This window comes from Lampris incognitus, chromosome 4, assembly GCF_029633865.1.
Source record: "Lampris incognitus isolate fLamInc1 chromosome 4, fLamInc1.hap2, whole genome shotgun sequence".
NCBI lineage: Eukaryota > Metazoa > Chordata > Actinopteri > Lampriformes > Lampridae > Lampris > Lampris incognitus.
Window position 1 is genome coordinate 44,282,890 of NC_079214.1, and position 14,389 is coordinate 44,297,278.

General features: G+C 42.8%; 1 protein-coding gene across 1 annotated transcript in view; it reads right to left on the minus strand.

Moving 5' to 3' along the window:
• LOC130111358 (serine/threonine-protein kinase BRSK2-like) overlaps positions 1-14,389 on the minus strand; it is a 144,658-nt gene that overhangs the window by 63,520 nt on the left and 66,749 nt on the right. The window contains exon 2 of the mRNA XM_056278523.1: positions 966-1,060. Within this exon, the coding sequence (XP_056134498.1) occupies positions 966-1,060 (95 nt within the window). The remainder of the gene's footprint in view (positions 1-965; positions 1,061-14,389) is intronic.

Sequence of the window (14,389 nt, forward strand, 5' to 3'; positions counted from 1 at the left end):
CCTCCTTTCCTCATTAGGATGAAAAGAGAGCATCAGCAGAAATCCCAGACTGCAGCTCGGTAAATCAGGAAGAGACAGCCTGTTTCCCTGACTTTGCCAAATCACACTCATCCGCTGCACACATAAACACACATGGGTACGCAGGCATGCAAAAACACACAAACACACACACCCAGACACAAACAAATGCAATCTTTTAGTACTCCAGCGAGGTATGGTGAAGACAGGACAGAAAATGTGACTGATGCACAGACTTTGTCATCAAAACTCCAAGCAGAGCTGATCCACATTACCTGAAACTCTCATTGCACGCACACGCACGCACGCACGCACGCACGCACGCACACACACACACACGCACGCACGCACACACACACACACACACACACACACACACACACACACACACACACACACAAACACACACACACACTGGCATGATCAATCTAAAATATTCATCACCTAATCTAGTGTGTTTACTGGTGGTGGGGTTAGTAGCTGCAGTGGTAATTGTATCACCTTTAAACAATAAGTTGCAGGATCTTGACTCAATTGTACAAGACTTTACACATTACAATGCACAGTTCATTGCATTTACCTGTTTTTGGAGACTGTCATGTCAATGTAAAGCCCTCTCAGGCCATGATTACAATTTAGGTTAATAAAAATAAACATATTATTTTGTATTATATGCTACAACCATTAACCATGCAAACACATACATACACAAACACACAAACACAATGACAAAAGGAAACACACAAACACACTAAGAGAACTTTCCTTTTCAAGTGACACACAAAACCACAAACACACATTCACACATATGCATGTGTACTTGTACATATCTTGTATTTGTACTTGTACACATGCACTTTTTCAAGTGTCTTACACACACACACACACACACACACACACATACACACATATGGACACATATAGAGAGAGAGTGTAGGATGCTTTACCTTCATAAGAACTGACTCGCTCAGTTTCTCTCTGTTGACAATCTTTATGGCTACTTTCTGACACGTGACGCAGTGGATGCCCAGCTTCACCAGACCTAAAAACACACACACACAACAACAACATGTTTTGTCTGTTCAGTTCAAACAGTTTTTCAAAGCTTTCTTTGGTTCCAGGTTAGGAGTTGCGGGACTACGGCTTCTCACAAATGACCAGTACGTATAAATCCAGTTCTGACAGATGGGATAAAGGGATTAGAAGAGAAACCACAAATACAAATGAGTTCAAAAACATTCAGAACTGCGTAACCTTTTTTTTTTTTTTTTTTTTTGGCTGGGGCACTAATCAATCGCAACATGCGCCTCCCTCCAATCACAGCTTGCACTGCAAAAGAAATTCCAGTATTTGACAGAGAACAATGCTCATCCTACAAAAAAGGTTCCATGAACAATGACTGCGAAAAAATAAAATAAAAAACAGACATAGCATTCTACAAATAGAACCTGCAATAAAGATGAATAAGTGAAGTGTCCACAAACCACGCGGCTCCGATGGGCCCACATACCCTGTTCTTCTCCTCCAGCAGGTTTCCATTAATGCTGAATGGGTGCTGCAATGCTGCAAAATTTTGCTCGGTGTTTTCCTGTTTATCCACACACAGCAGCGCTGCAATCTGCGAATTTTTTCGCTGTTTTATCTATTTCAAATGCGATTACAAAGTGGCGATTCTGCTGGACAGACAGTCAATATTACAGTAGAACAATGTTCCAATATAGTTGGGTGTAGAAGGCAGACAGAAATAGATCGGTTGCAACTGATTTACTTGGATTACAAACGAGGTTTAGCAGCCATTGTCCCTCGTGTGCCATCAGCTCACCAGTAAATATTCTGCAAACTTGTAAAGACCGCATCATCCGACCAAAACTCACGCAGACAGTCTAATGAATTACAACCTTCATCAATGAAAAATAAAATGAAAGCCACTTTATTTGGCAATGTAGTCTTACAACAAATTGTATTCTTACAATGAATGTGTTCTCTGCATTTAACCCATCTATTGTATAGGAGCAGTGGGTAGCTGCAGTGCCCAGGGACCAACTCCAGTTCTTCTTTCCATTGCCTTGCTCAGGGACACAGACAGGAGTATTAACCCTAACATACATGTTTTTTTGATGGTGGGAGGAAACTGAAGCAACCGGAGGACACAAAGGGACAATATCCAAACTCCACACAGAAAGAACCTGGGACAGCCTGGGGTTTGAACCCAGAACGTTCTTGCGGTGGGGCAAGAGTGTTAACCACTGGGCCACTGTGCTGCAAAATATATATTGTATCACTGTTCTACAATACTAATGATTGTTTGTCCAACAGATGCATCGTGACATTGGCATCATACCCCCCCTCCCCGTTTGAGTTGTTTCCAATACCTATGTGTATGCTGCTGCACCAGTTGGTGCCAGATGCCACCTGGCCAAAACATTTCCATAGTGTTTTACAGAGACTGGAGAGAGTCTCCAGCTGTGCTAAGGATGCCTGTTAACCTGACTCCATTATGCAGACGGATAAATGAGAAATACGTTGAGGATTTCCGCCTTCAGTGTTGAGTGAGAATTTTTATTTGATTGTTCAAAGAGTGGCTCTACAGCAGACGCGCGTGTGTGTGTGTTTTATTTCGACTCAAAGTGAACTGGATGACATCTAATGAAAAAACTCTTGTCTCTAAAGCCATGGGACTATACACGATATGCAACATCCACTGTGATCTCCTCCTCCTTGTATCCTACGTGTCCTGAGACTCAACGGTGACCCAAAGCACAGACTGATAAAAGATGCAATCAACTGAATTCTCCACCTCCCAGCTCTGTTTTCAGTCTTTATTGTTGAGAGGCAGAGCACCATGACTCTTCCATAGTAAAAGAAATGTCAACATGCAATGACTTTATCTTATTAAGGCCACAGCTGCTTCACCCATCTATATCAAAGACCACAATACCAGGGAGTCCATCTCACTTTGTACTGAAGGTCTAGTGACAGAAGCAGAAATGCCAGCGTGCATATGCACCTCTGCATTACCTAGAGCTGCATATATATTTCAAGTCAGATGAGTACATCTTTTGTTTGAAAGATGATTTCCCCACAGGTTTAGCGACAGCAGTAGCCTGAGCCATAAGCAGGAGGGGCTTTGAGCTGATATGGCAGCTTGGGGACTCTTTTATGTGTATGGTTAGAGCCGAAATGGTAACTTGGGCGACATTTACAATATGCCATTGATCTTGTTGTCAGTGGAGCTTGAGGACCACTGCAGCTACTAACCCCAACAAAGGCGAGGATGTCCCAGCAAACACACTAGATTAAGTAATGAATATTTTAGATTGATCTCGCCATGTATAGGTGTGTGTGTGTGTGTGTGTGTGTGTGTGTGTGTGTGTGTGTGTGTGTACACATGTGCGTCTGCTGGTGAATGCACCAGAAAAGGCAAATACATGTTTGCTAAAGGAACAAAGCAAAAATTTTTTAAAAAGCAGACAGGATTAAAAATCGGACAAAGAGAGTGAGAAATGGGAAAATGTAACTCCAAAAACATCAAGATGCCATTGGTTTATTTAACATTTAAAAATGTGTAAACTACTATCTTCTTCCAATGATTATTCAAATATTTGTACACACTACAGTGGGATGCTTCAGATGTATATATTCAATCCACACAACATCCAATAGTATAAATGTCTTCCTTGTAGAAAGATAAGCGGCTGTCCATTTACGTATAAAAAAAAGCTAAAGCATAATCACCAATAAAAATAATTTGAAGGTTGTCTTCTTTTGACACCATTTATTTTTGTTAAAATAGACTGAAAATCGGGTCAACCTAGCAAAAAGGAACAAGTACATCAAAGTCCCAAACCAGGACACTAGGTCAGAGACTTAGTGTGTATTGTCTGTGTATATCATGCATGCACACATGCATGACAAAACACACGCATAACGTCCATCTTAATTCCTTCATCAACTGTTTCATTCGCAGCTGTCATATTTATGTATTTTGCTTACTTTGAAATATAGTCTATTATATTTACATGTTTTTAATCTTTTAATGGCGAGGAGGGCTGTTGATTAATTCAACATGGGTGGGGAAATGGCGGCGCGAACTTACGTTTGTGGCGGCCTCACCCAGTGCCGTCAAAGCAGTGTCTTTGTCCGCATCTGCATCTGGGTTTGTGTCTTTGTCTGATGGCTGGGAGAGCTGGCGCTGGATCGGCTGGGGGAGCTTGGTCTGCTGCGTCCTGTGGGCCCGAAGACCGCTGCCCTGCCCGGAGCTGTGCCCGAAGAGGAAACACTGAGGGCGGTCTAACAGGGTGCGGAAACGGGGCAGGCTAAGCTAACCTCTAGCCCATGCAGACCGGCAGTTCCGGTAACACCGGGGGTGGTCTGGCGGGGTTGTGGCTAGATGGGATAGAGCCACGGTTGGAAGTGACACAAAATCTCGCCGGGCGTATTTCGTTGCTACGGCGATAGCTAGCCTTGCTAACCTCCTGAGCTTGGACTTTTTTTTAAAGCCAGATGACTGATGAGTCGGATGAATTAGTTTTACTTAAAATAATTACAATTTCACTTAATAAAACTGGTAATTGCGTATTCTAAATGAAATATCACTGTTGCTTGTACGTAGATACTGCTTCCCAATGCTAGCAAGCCAGCTAAGTTTAACATTAACTAACTAACTAACTAACTAACTAACTAACTAACTAACTAACTAACTAACCTACCTACGTAGCAAACGTTAGCCTTCGTGGGCTTCTTCTGAATTTGCCAGCCATGTCTCTCAGGAGGTTAATTAGGGTTGTGGCTAGATGGGCTGGCGGCAGCCTCGCCTGGTGTTGACTGTGTTTTTGGTGTCGTCGTATGGAGTGCGGGGAGGTGTGTCGAGGGTGTCTGGCTGGGAGAACTGGCGTTGGATCGGCTGGGGGCGCCTGGTCTGCTGCTTCCGGTGGGCCCTGTGACCACAGCCCTGCCCGGAGCTGCAACCGTAGGGGAAACACCGAGGGCAATCTGACAGTACGCGGAAGCAGGGCAGGCTAAGCTAACTGCTAGCCGATGCAGCTCGGCAGTTCAGTCGTCCTGGCTGGCGTTCGCTCTCGGAGGTTTTTGGTTTTTTTGGTTTTTGTTTTTTGTTTTTTTTTAATGTTGAATATATGTGTTTTTGTAGTTTTGTAGTTTTTGTTTTTGTTTTGTTTTTTTAAGCTTGGATATATGTGTTTTTGTAGTTGGTTTTTTTGTAGCTTGGGTATATGTGTTCTTGTAGGTTTTGGGTGTGTTTTTTGTCTTTGTGTTGCACTGCTGTGGGAAACGACATTTGTACATGAAATGAAATAACAAATAAATGTTCCTGATTCCTGATTGATTACATTGTTAATATGTTAATTGTATGACGGGCTTTAATCAGTTGCAATTAACACAGCTAAAAAGCATGTAGCATCTGCAGGGCTATGGTAAAGATGCATGACGAAATGCTTAGGGGTAATAATAAGCAGGGCCTACTTATCGGTCACTGGAGTATTCCATAACTTTGAATGGCGATGCATTCAGTGAACACTTTGATGTCTGTGTGCAAAAGGACTTTGTTGACGGGGCAGGCTACCTCTGAGATAATATAATATCACTAGTACAGATAAGTGTTAGCTAGCTCAGCATGTAGATAGACAGAACTGGTAGTGTACTTCAAATTTGTCGCTTCATGAATAGCACGGTGGCCCAGTGGTTAGCCCTGTTGTTTCACAGCAAGAATGTCCTGGGTGCGAACCCCAGGATGTCCCAGGTCCTTTCTGTGTGGAGTTTGATTTTGATTTATATATATATATACTTTATTAATCCCCGTTTAGGAAATTCACCTCTATCGGCATTTAACCCATCCTAGCTGTGTAGTTAGGAGCAGTGAGCAACCGCCGTGCAGCACCCGGGGACACTTTCCAGTTCTTCTTTCCAATGCCTCGATCAGGGGCACAGACAGGAGTATTAACCCTAACATGTATGTATGTCATTTTGATGGTGGGGGAAACCAGAGCACTGGGAGAAATCCACCGCAGACATGGGGAGAACATGCAAACTCCACACAGAGGACAATCTGGGATGACCCCCAAGGTTGGACAACCCCGGCGTTCGAACCCAGGACCTTCTTGCTGTGAGGTGACAGCGCTAACCACTGGGCTATCATGCCGCCCGTTGGCATGTTCTCCCCATGTCTGTGTGGGTTCCCTCTGGTTGCTTCAATTTCCTCCCACCATCAAAAAGACATGCATGTTAGGGTTAATACTCCTGTGCCCCTGACCAAGGCTATGGAAAGAAGAACTGGAGTTGGTCCCCGGGCACTGCTGCTGCCCACTGCTCCTATGCCATAGGTTGGGTTAAACGCAGAGAACAAATTCATTGTAACCAAAAACAACTGTACAAAGACAAAAATAAAGTGGCTTTCTCTTTTTCATAGATTATTCATTACTGCAATGTGCATCGAGCTTGCTTTAATGCTGAAGTCCTCAAAAAGCTGCCCAAAACTGCTTTGCTATGTCAGTTCACCAAAATTAGCCATTAGTAGGAAACTTACTCCACTGCTTCAGTAATGATCCCTCATTTTTTGATTCTGCTAGAGTTTTAATGTCGTTCCTGATGACATTTTAATTCAAATTAACAAGTAAAACTGTACCCAGAGACTCTTATAAAATTCCTCAAACTTTAGGTTATTCGTGTGTCTCCGATTATAAAATAAAATCTTTTCAATTCAACGTATTCTGCTCATCATTTTCTGATGATGAGTGATGGCAAAAAGAGAGAGAAGTACATATTTTCACACCATGAAAATTAGAGACTAAAAAAAGGTATCTCCAGTTTTAATGGGACCAGAGAAGGCAATAGGAATAAATAATCTTATTTTAAGAGTGTCGAGTGTCTTAGCCGGATGAACAGCTGAAACGCAGAACTTTCTCTCCAGGGTGATGTCCAATTTTGACACAATCACCGAAGAAAATCTTTGTATGCACATGATACCGGATACTGTTCACTTTCCTCCTCCATTATCAACATTGTTATCAACCTCAAAACAGGCTATAAACACACACTAAGGCTTGTGAAACACACACACACACACACACACACACACACACACACACACACACACACACACACACACACACACACACACACACACACACAGACCGGTGGATGCCACAACTGAGTCAGCTCAGCTCCATTGATTTCTCCTTCCCTCCATTCCTCTCTCCTCTATTCAGATCAATACCCTGTAAGCTAGTGGCTGACATGGCCACCGGTCCTAAACTCCTCTCAGTGAAAACCTTCCAAAAGCTCATTCCCACCTGTACCCACAGGCGTTCACACAGTCAAAGCCTGGCTTATCATGCCTCTGTAATATGCCAGCAAGTTAATTCTGCATTCCCAACTTGCTACAATGCATCGGTGGGAGGCAAAGATCAAAATAGGTCCAGGCAATTCATCTAGCACTGTGCTTCAATAGCGCCAGGGCATTTGGCGATTTTGTGAAAATTGATCTGTGTGCTATAATCCCGCTGACCAATCTTCCATTGTCTTGAACTGTTCTTCATCAATGTGGAGGGCTAAGGCTGTCTCTGAGCCATTAAGATTAAAAGCCGTCATTCACATTTTGTTTCATTTTCAAGCGGACATTTGTCACAATATGGAGGAAACCGTTTCTGAAGCTGCTTTTCAGTTTTCCCCAAAATTACTACAAAATAAACAGGTAAGAAAGAGAATGTCATTGTGTCCTTGTGACATCAGTGTTGCTCACATCAGAAGAAGCCACCATACACACACACACACACACACACACACACAAACACACACATCTGTGTTAATCAGGGGTGAGAGGTCAGCTGTCAGATGGATCGTGGCCTTCAACAGTCACACATACAGTATGCACACCACCCACTCCAACACATTCAGCAGCACATAATGCATTAAAGGTCATCTGTACTTCACGCCGTTTTCATGCTAATGTTTGTTTTTTTCAGCAGTCCTTTCTTCCTGTTTTTATCACACATGTTGCTTGAGAGTCACACTATCGCCTTCATGGTATTTAGGATACATCACTAACATTAATTACAGTGGAAGGTAGCAATATAGAAAATTGCTGTAGATTTCAGGAATCTGACAATTCAGAACCTAAGGGTGACTCCAAAAAAGAAAAAAGAAAAGAAACAATAAGAGAATGGAGAGCTATCCATCAACTACTGGGACAATTAAAACTCACTGCTGAATGTGCAAAAATAAAAACACTGTGGTTTCAAAGTATAATAATTTAATTACATTATAAAGTGTCATTAGGCTCATAGAGAAATACATATTCTGTCACAACCTCAGCGTTCTGCCAAAATGCTTAAAAAAAGAAGACTGTGTATAAACCATAACCACATTTAACCCTGTTTTTAAGTGGATAAACCAAATTCAGCAACACTTTGAGAGTAATAATAATACTTAAATAATAAAATTTGAACATTTCAGCGGAAATTGCCTTCATCGGGGTAGCTGAATGAAAGAACTCAGTATTTCAGGACTCCAAAAAGTGGCCGCCTGCTGTGAGTTTTCAGGGTTTTCATTTATAACTAATTTACTCTGGGCTCAGTGATAGGACAAACAGTTTCTGGATTTGCCGGGGATGCGTTGCCTTTCTGATGCTGGCACAGTATTGTGGAAATGCAAAAAAATTTCAGTCGTGCAATAAATGATGCCCCTGGAACTGGAGGCTACAGACCCTTACCCACCCACACAAAGACACTGTAGTGGATCCTCCCTTGTAAAACTAGGAGTCAGAAGGCTAGTCATCTACATTGCTTCAAGCAGCAGCTTCTTTTTTCCCATCAATCTGACAGCATGGGAGCCAGCTAGTAGATGCACTCTGCACAGAGCAGCCAGGCAGGCAGGCACGCAGACAATGTGGAAATGCCTCGATCCTCTGCATCTTTTCTTTTCTTTTTTCTCTGAGACTTTCTCATGTTAGCTGATGAACATGTTGCATGGTAACTTTGTGCGAATGACTTGGGGTATAAGGAGAAAGAGGAGAAGTTCAGGACAGAAGCACAGCTGAAAGTTTGTTAGGGAAGCAGGAGTTAGAAAGGGAGCATACTTTCAGAGAGAGGGAAAGAAAGAGAGAAGGAAAGATGTAGAGAGAGATGGCGAGAAAGGAAGAAAGTAAGAGAGAGAGAGAGAGAGAGAGAGAGAGAGAGAGAGAGAGAGAGAGAGAGAGAGAGAGAGAGAGAGAGAGAGAGAGAGAGAGAAAGGAGGAGAGCTTGTCATTGGACAAGAGACCCATGAGTGAAGCTCAGCAGGGTTCTGATGGAGTTTCTCAGCCATCAGGGAGCCATCTGTGGCTGTCCCTGTGTGATTGATGAGGCCACCACCTCTCACATTTGAAATCCCGCCAGCTACCAAATCTGAGCACTGGCCTATTTACATCTTATGATAGAAACAGGGAACAGCCTATTTATTCAAATTCACACACACACACACACACACACACACACACACACACACACACACACACACACACACACACACACACACACACACACGAATAACATATACAGTCAGACAACAGTGTGGAAATGGAAAGAGACATACAAAGGAGTATTAAAAGTGTCCACTTTTCACTTTGACTCTGTGAATGCGTACACACACACACACACACACACACACACACACACACACACACACACACACACACACACACACACACACACACACACACAAATAACACGTACAGTCAGCCAATGGTGTGGAAATGGAAAGAGACACACAAAGGAGTATTAAAAGTGTCCACTTTTCACTTTGACTCTGTGAATGCACGCACACACACACACACACACACACACACACACACACACACACACACACACACACACACACACACACACACACAGAATCAATACATTTTAATTCTCCTGCATTCATATCAACCTAAAATATATTGACTGATCAATCGTATCATTTGCGCAGCTGCGTGTCTTGCTGTCAGTGACTCGATGGCATCCTCTTTTGTTCCATGCAATCAGTTCCAACAAGGGCCACCCATTGCTAGGTAACATTGATTAAATGCCAGCGTTGGGTTCACCAAACAGGCTGAGGGGTATGCAAGCAGCCCACCTCCAAAGCCTTCTTTCTCTTTCTCTCTCTCTCTCTCTCTCTCTCTCTCTCTCTCTCTCTCTCTCTCTCTCTCTCTCTCTCTCTCTCTCTCTCTCTCTCTCTCTCTCTCTCTCTCTCTCTCTCTCTCTCTCGCTCTCTCTCTCTCATTGATTTCACACAATGAATTAACCAACCTGTTCCTTTTCAAATGTTACACCTCCAGTCCCAGGCCAGCAATGGGATAACGGATTTGAAATAATCAAGGTGCTGGTGTATTGATTAAGAACTGGCTGCATAGTGGCCCTTTATCAAAATGTTTTGGGATTTTTCTCTTTTTTCTTATTTCACTGTGTTATCCGTATAGAATCAGTTGGGTCAGTGCCTTTTTTCAGCAACACATCATCGAGACACGTGGTTGTTGGTTGGTACACACCAGTTGTTCAGAGAGCCTCTAAAAGAGCCTCTTAGTAATGAAACTGCATCGCTGTCACCAACAGTAAACTCAAGTTCTAACAATATTGAAGCGATATGTGGCCTTCAGATAAATAAGGAAAAAATAATTAATTATTAATGATGCTTACAGCAGTAAAAATCAGAAGCAAATGACAGTGTTGACTGTTTTTAATTCAAAGTGGTGAGAGCAGCGGTAGCCAACCAATCAAAAAGGAGCACGGGAAGAGAGGGAGGAGTCAACAACCAATGGTTAGCTCTCAACGGACACATTCACCAAGCAACAGTGATATAAATGCTTGGCACACACACACACACACACACACACACACACACACACACACACACACACACACACACACCATCTCCACTGTAGCTAAAATTAGCACATTTTTGTTTGTTTGCTAGTTAGGCTTTCCTTTTTTTATTTCTATTTTTTGCTTTGAACGATAAATTTTTAATTAACTTACTTCTGCTCCATGTGCACATATGTTTCAGTAGAATGAAGACAATCTGTGTCAAGGTTGAGTTATCCCCCTCTGGTTTCCCCTCACCGCCCTTCCATCCCAAGTTTTCCTTTTTCCCGTGACAATTCCAAGGAAAATCCCTTTAAATATCATTCCACTCCAAACCTACTGCCCTATCTCCATATTTAGCCAAAACCAGCCCTCCATTTTCCATTAATGAGGTAATTAATAAAAATCACTCCCTCCTTTTTCCCCCCTTTACCCCGTTTCAGCATGAGACAGATGATGGGGAAAAAGAAAAGGAAGAGGCCGAGAAAGCAGGTCAAGTGTCAAGAGACAGAGGGAGAAAGCGAGAAAGAGTGCCACACAGATGGGGTGACAGTGGCTCAGGGGGTAGAGCAGGTCATCTGGTAGCTAGAGGGTTGCCGTTCGATCCTCGGCTCCTCCTTGCAAAAATGTTGAGGAGTTCTTGAGCAAGATATCTGCCCCAATGAGCTGGTTTTTACCTTGCATGGTTGCAGTGGCGGATCTAGAGATTTTTTCCTGGGGTGGCAAAGGGGTGGCAAGACTGTGTCCCAGAGGTGGCAGCTGCCACCCCGTAGATCCGCACCTGCATGGTTGACACTGCCATCATTGTATTTGTGTGGGTGTGTGGATGTGTGTGTGTGCGAGCGCACACGCATAGGTAAATGTGAGGCATTCAAGCACTTTAAGTGGCTGTTGCAGCCAAAAAACCACTATATAAATGCAATCCATTTACAGACAGACAGACAGACAGACAGACAGACAGAGAGCATACAACTTGACCAGTAACATGGAGTAACATGTCATGCAGTGACAAAGCCACTGGGCAGGATCCTCACTTTACCTCCGTGTGATACTTTATTCTAGGTGCCTAGACACCTCTAACACTGACCGAGAAGGCCCGTTTATGATGGAAAAAAGGTCACACAGTGCTTTTCTTCTAAGTGTTCCACTTTCAGAAATGTATTATGCTACAGGGTCTAAGGCTATGATGCAGTTTGACTTGATAGCCAATTTTCTGATTCCAGCATCATTTGAATGCCACATTCGATAGTTTATCGTGACCAAGCTGAGGTATCTTTGTGATATCACAAGTCAGCCAAAAGCTCACTGTGCTGCTGCACTATGAAAAGACAGATTTGATAGATCAAATAAAAGTTTACAGCCTGCTGTGGACATGGTTAGTCACCCACGGAGAGAGCCATTAGCATGAGGAGTTCCATATCAACTGCACACATGCACGCGCATTTAAGCTTTATAGAGCATCTGCCGCTTCGCTGCCTGAAGTGGAATTGGATTTTATGCAGGGTCCATCAGCCAGAGCATGTACAAGATACATGCATAAATTATCTGGAGTTGAACATGCACGCAAACTTGCATGTGTATTAACACTTCGCTGTATACACACAGTCTTCTCTCTCACACACTGTTGTGCATGTATACAAATGAACTGACACTGTTGAAAAATAATCTTCTTCTTCTGGATCACTCATTTTTTGGCTTTAACTGTAAAATATGTTAGGAAAGATATTGCGTATATATGTGTGCGTGATGTGGAGGGGTTCCTAAAGCTTAGTACTTAATGCTAGTCTAGTTTAAGTAGCATTAAACTTTTTAAGACATGCAGCAAAGATCCTGAGGCCAGGTTGCAAGCCAAGACTCTGCGATCAGGCCTGAGCTGGCGTCTACTTAACTGGTTGAGCCACCCCGTACTGAGGCATTGTTTTTTGGTGCTGACCTCCTGGCATGCTCAGGCTGTTAAAGACGTAGTCAGCTTTGTTTTTCTTCTTTTTTCCCCCCTCTTTTTCTTCCAATTGTACTTGGCCAATTACCCCAGTCTTCCGAGCCATCCCGATCTCTGCTCCAGCCCCTCTGCCGATCCAGGGAGGGCTGCAGACTACCACATGCCTCCTCCGATACATGTGGAGTCGCCAGCCACTTCTTTTAACCTGACAGTGAGGAGTTTCACCAGGGGGACATAGCACGTGGGAGGATCACGCTATTCCCCCCCTCCCAGTTCCCCCTCCCCCCCAAATAGGTGCCCTGACTGACCAGAGGAGGTGCTAGTGCTGCGACCAGGACACATACCCACATCTGGCTTCCCACCTGCAGACACAGCCAATTGTGTCTGTAGGGACGCCCGACCAAGCTGGAGGTAACACGGGGATTCGAATCGGCAATCCCCATGTTGGTAGGCAATGGAATAGACCGCTATGCTACCTGGATGCACAATGTTTTTCCATTTTTGTGAGGTAAGGGGACATAACTGATTGCTCTGGAAATAAACTCTCCAAAAAAAAAGAGACTGCATACATGGCAGCTTTGAGGGGGAAGAATCTATGTTTTTTTTCTCTCTTTTCTTTTGTTTGATTTAGGTGTGTAGGCCAGCTCACCTATCAGTAATGACAGACAGACACACACACACACACACACACACACAGAGCCAGTATTAACAATTATCAATAGTACTGTTAATGTTGGTTCTTTGGTGCACCTAAATCAAACCCCATTATTAATGCTATTAGTTGCATTATTAGTTGCAGCTGTGTTTATCCTGCTATGCTTATACCACAGAATATCAGGACCAACCTGGCATGATTTTAACTTTTAGATGGTTTTTAACCCGCAGATGTCAGGAAGCTCACTAAAATAGTCTTGGGTTTTGTTACTTATTAAACATGACAGTCTCACTTTCACACACCCTACATCCCAGGAAATAGTTCTGATCTCTGAGAATACAAGGTCAGGTAAAGACAAAGATGATGATGATGTAATGATGGTTTTGATGAAGACACAATTATTGCTGATAAGCCATTGATTGGAAGGACATAAAGTTAAGATTATGACTACACATTGTATATAATTTACATGACACAATATGACGCAAATTGCTAGGGACTAAGCATGAGCAGAGGGGATTTGATGTGAATTAAACAGATGGGTCGTCAACACTTTGGAGTGAAGCAAGGGCATATATTTTATTTCTGTCTGTATTATAATAGCAATACACAGGGACTACATCAAATTCACTACAGATCACCAGAATGTACATTTTCTCATTCAGCATGTATTTTTAACCAAAGCAACTTAAAAGAGAGTCAAAGGTGTAATATTCCTTATAGCAGCTTTGAGTTAACTATACATTATACCACTACTAATATACTAATACAATATTACTAATATACTACTACTACTACTATGAATAATAATGATAATGATAATGATCATCATCATCATCATCATCATCATCCACTGGACAAGGCTCCAGTGCTGTTTTGACTCTGAATTGAATTACCTATATTACTCATTCATATGAATGCATGAATGAATGAATGAATGGATGG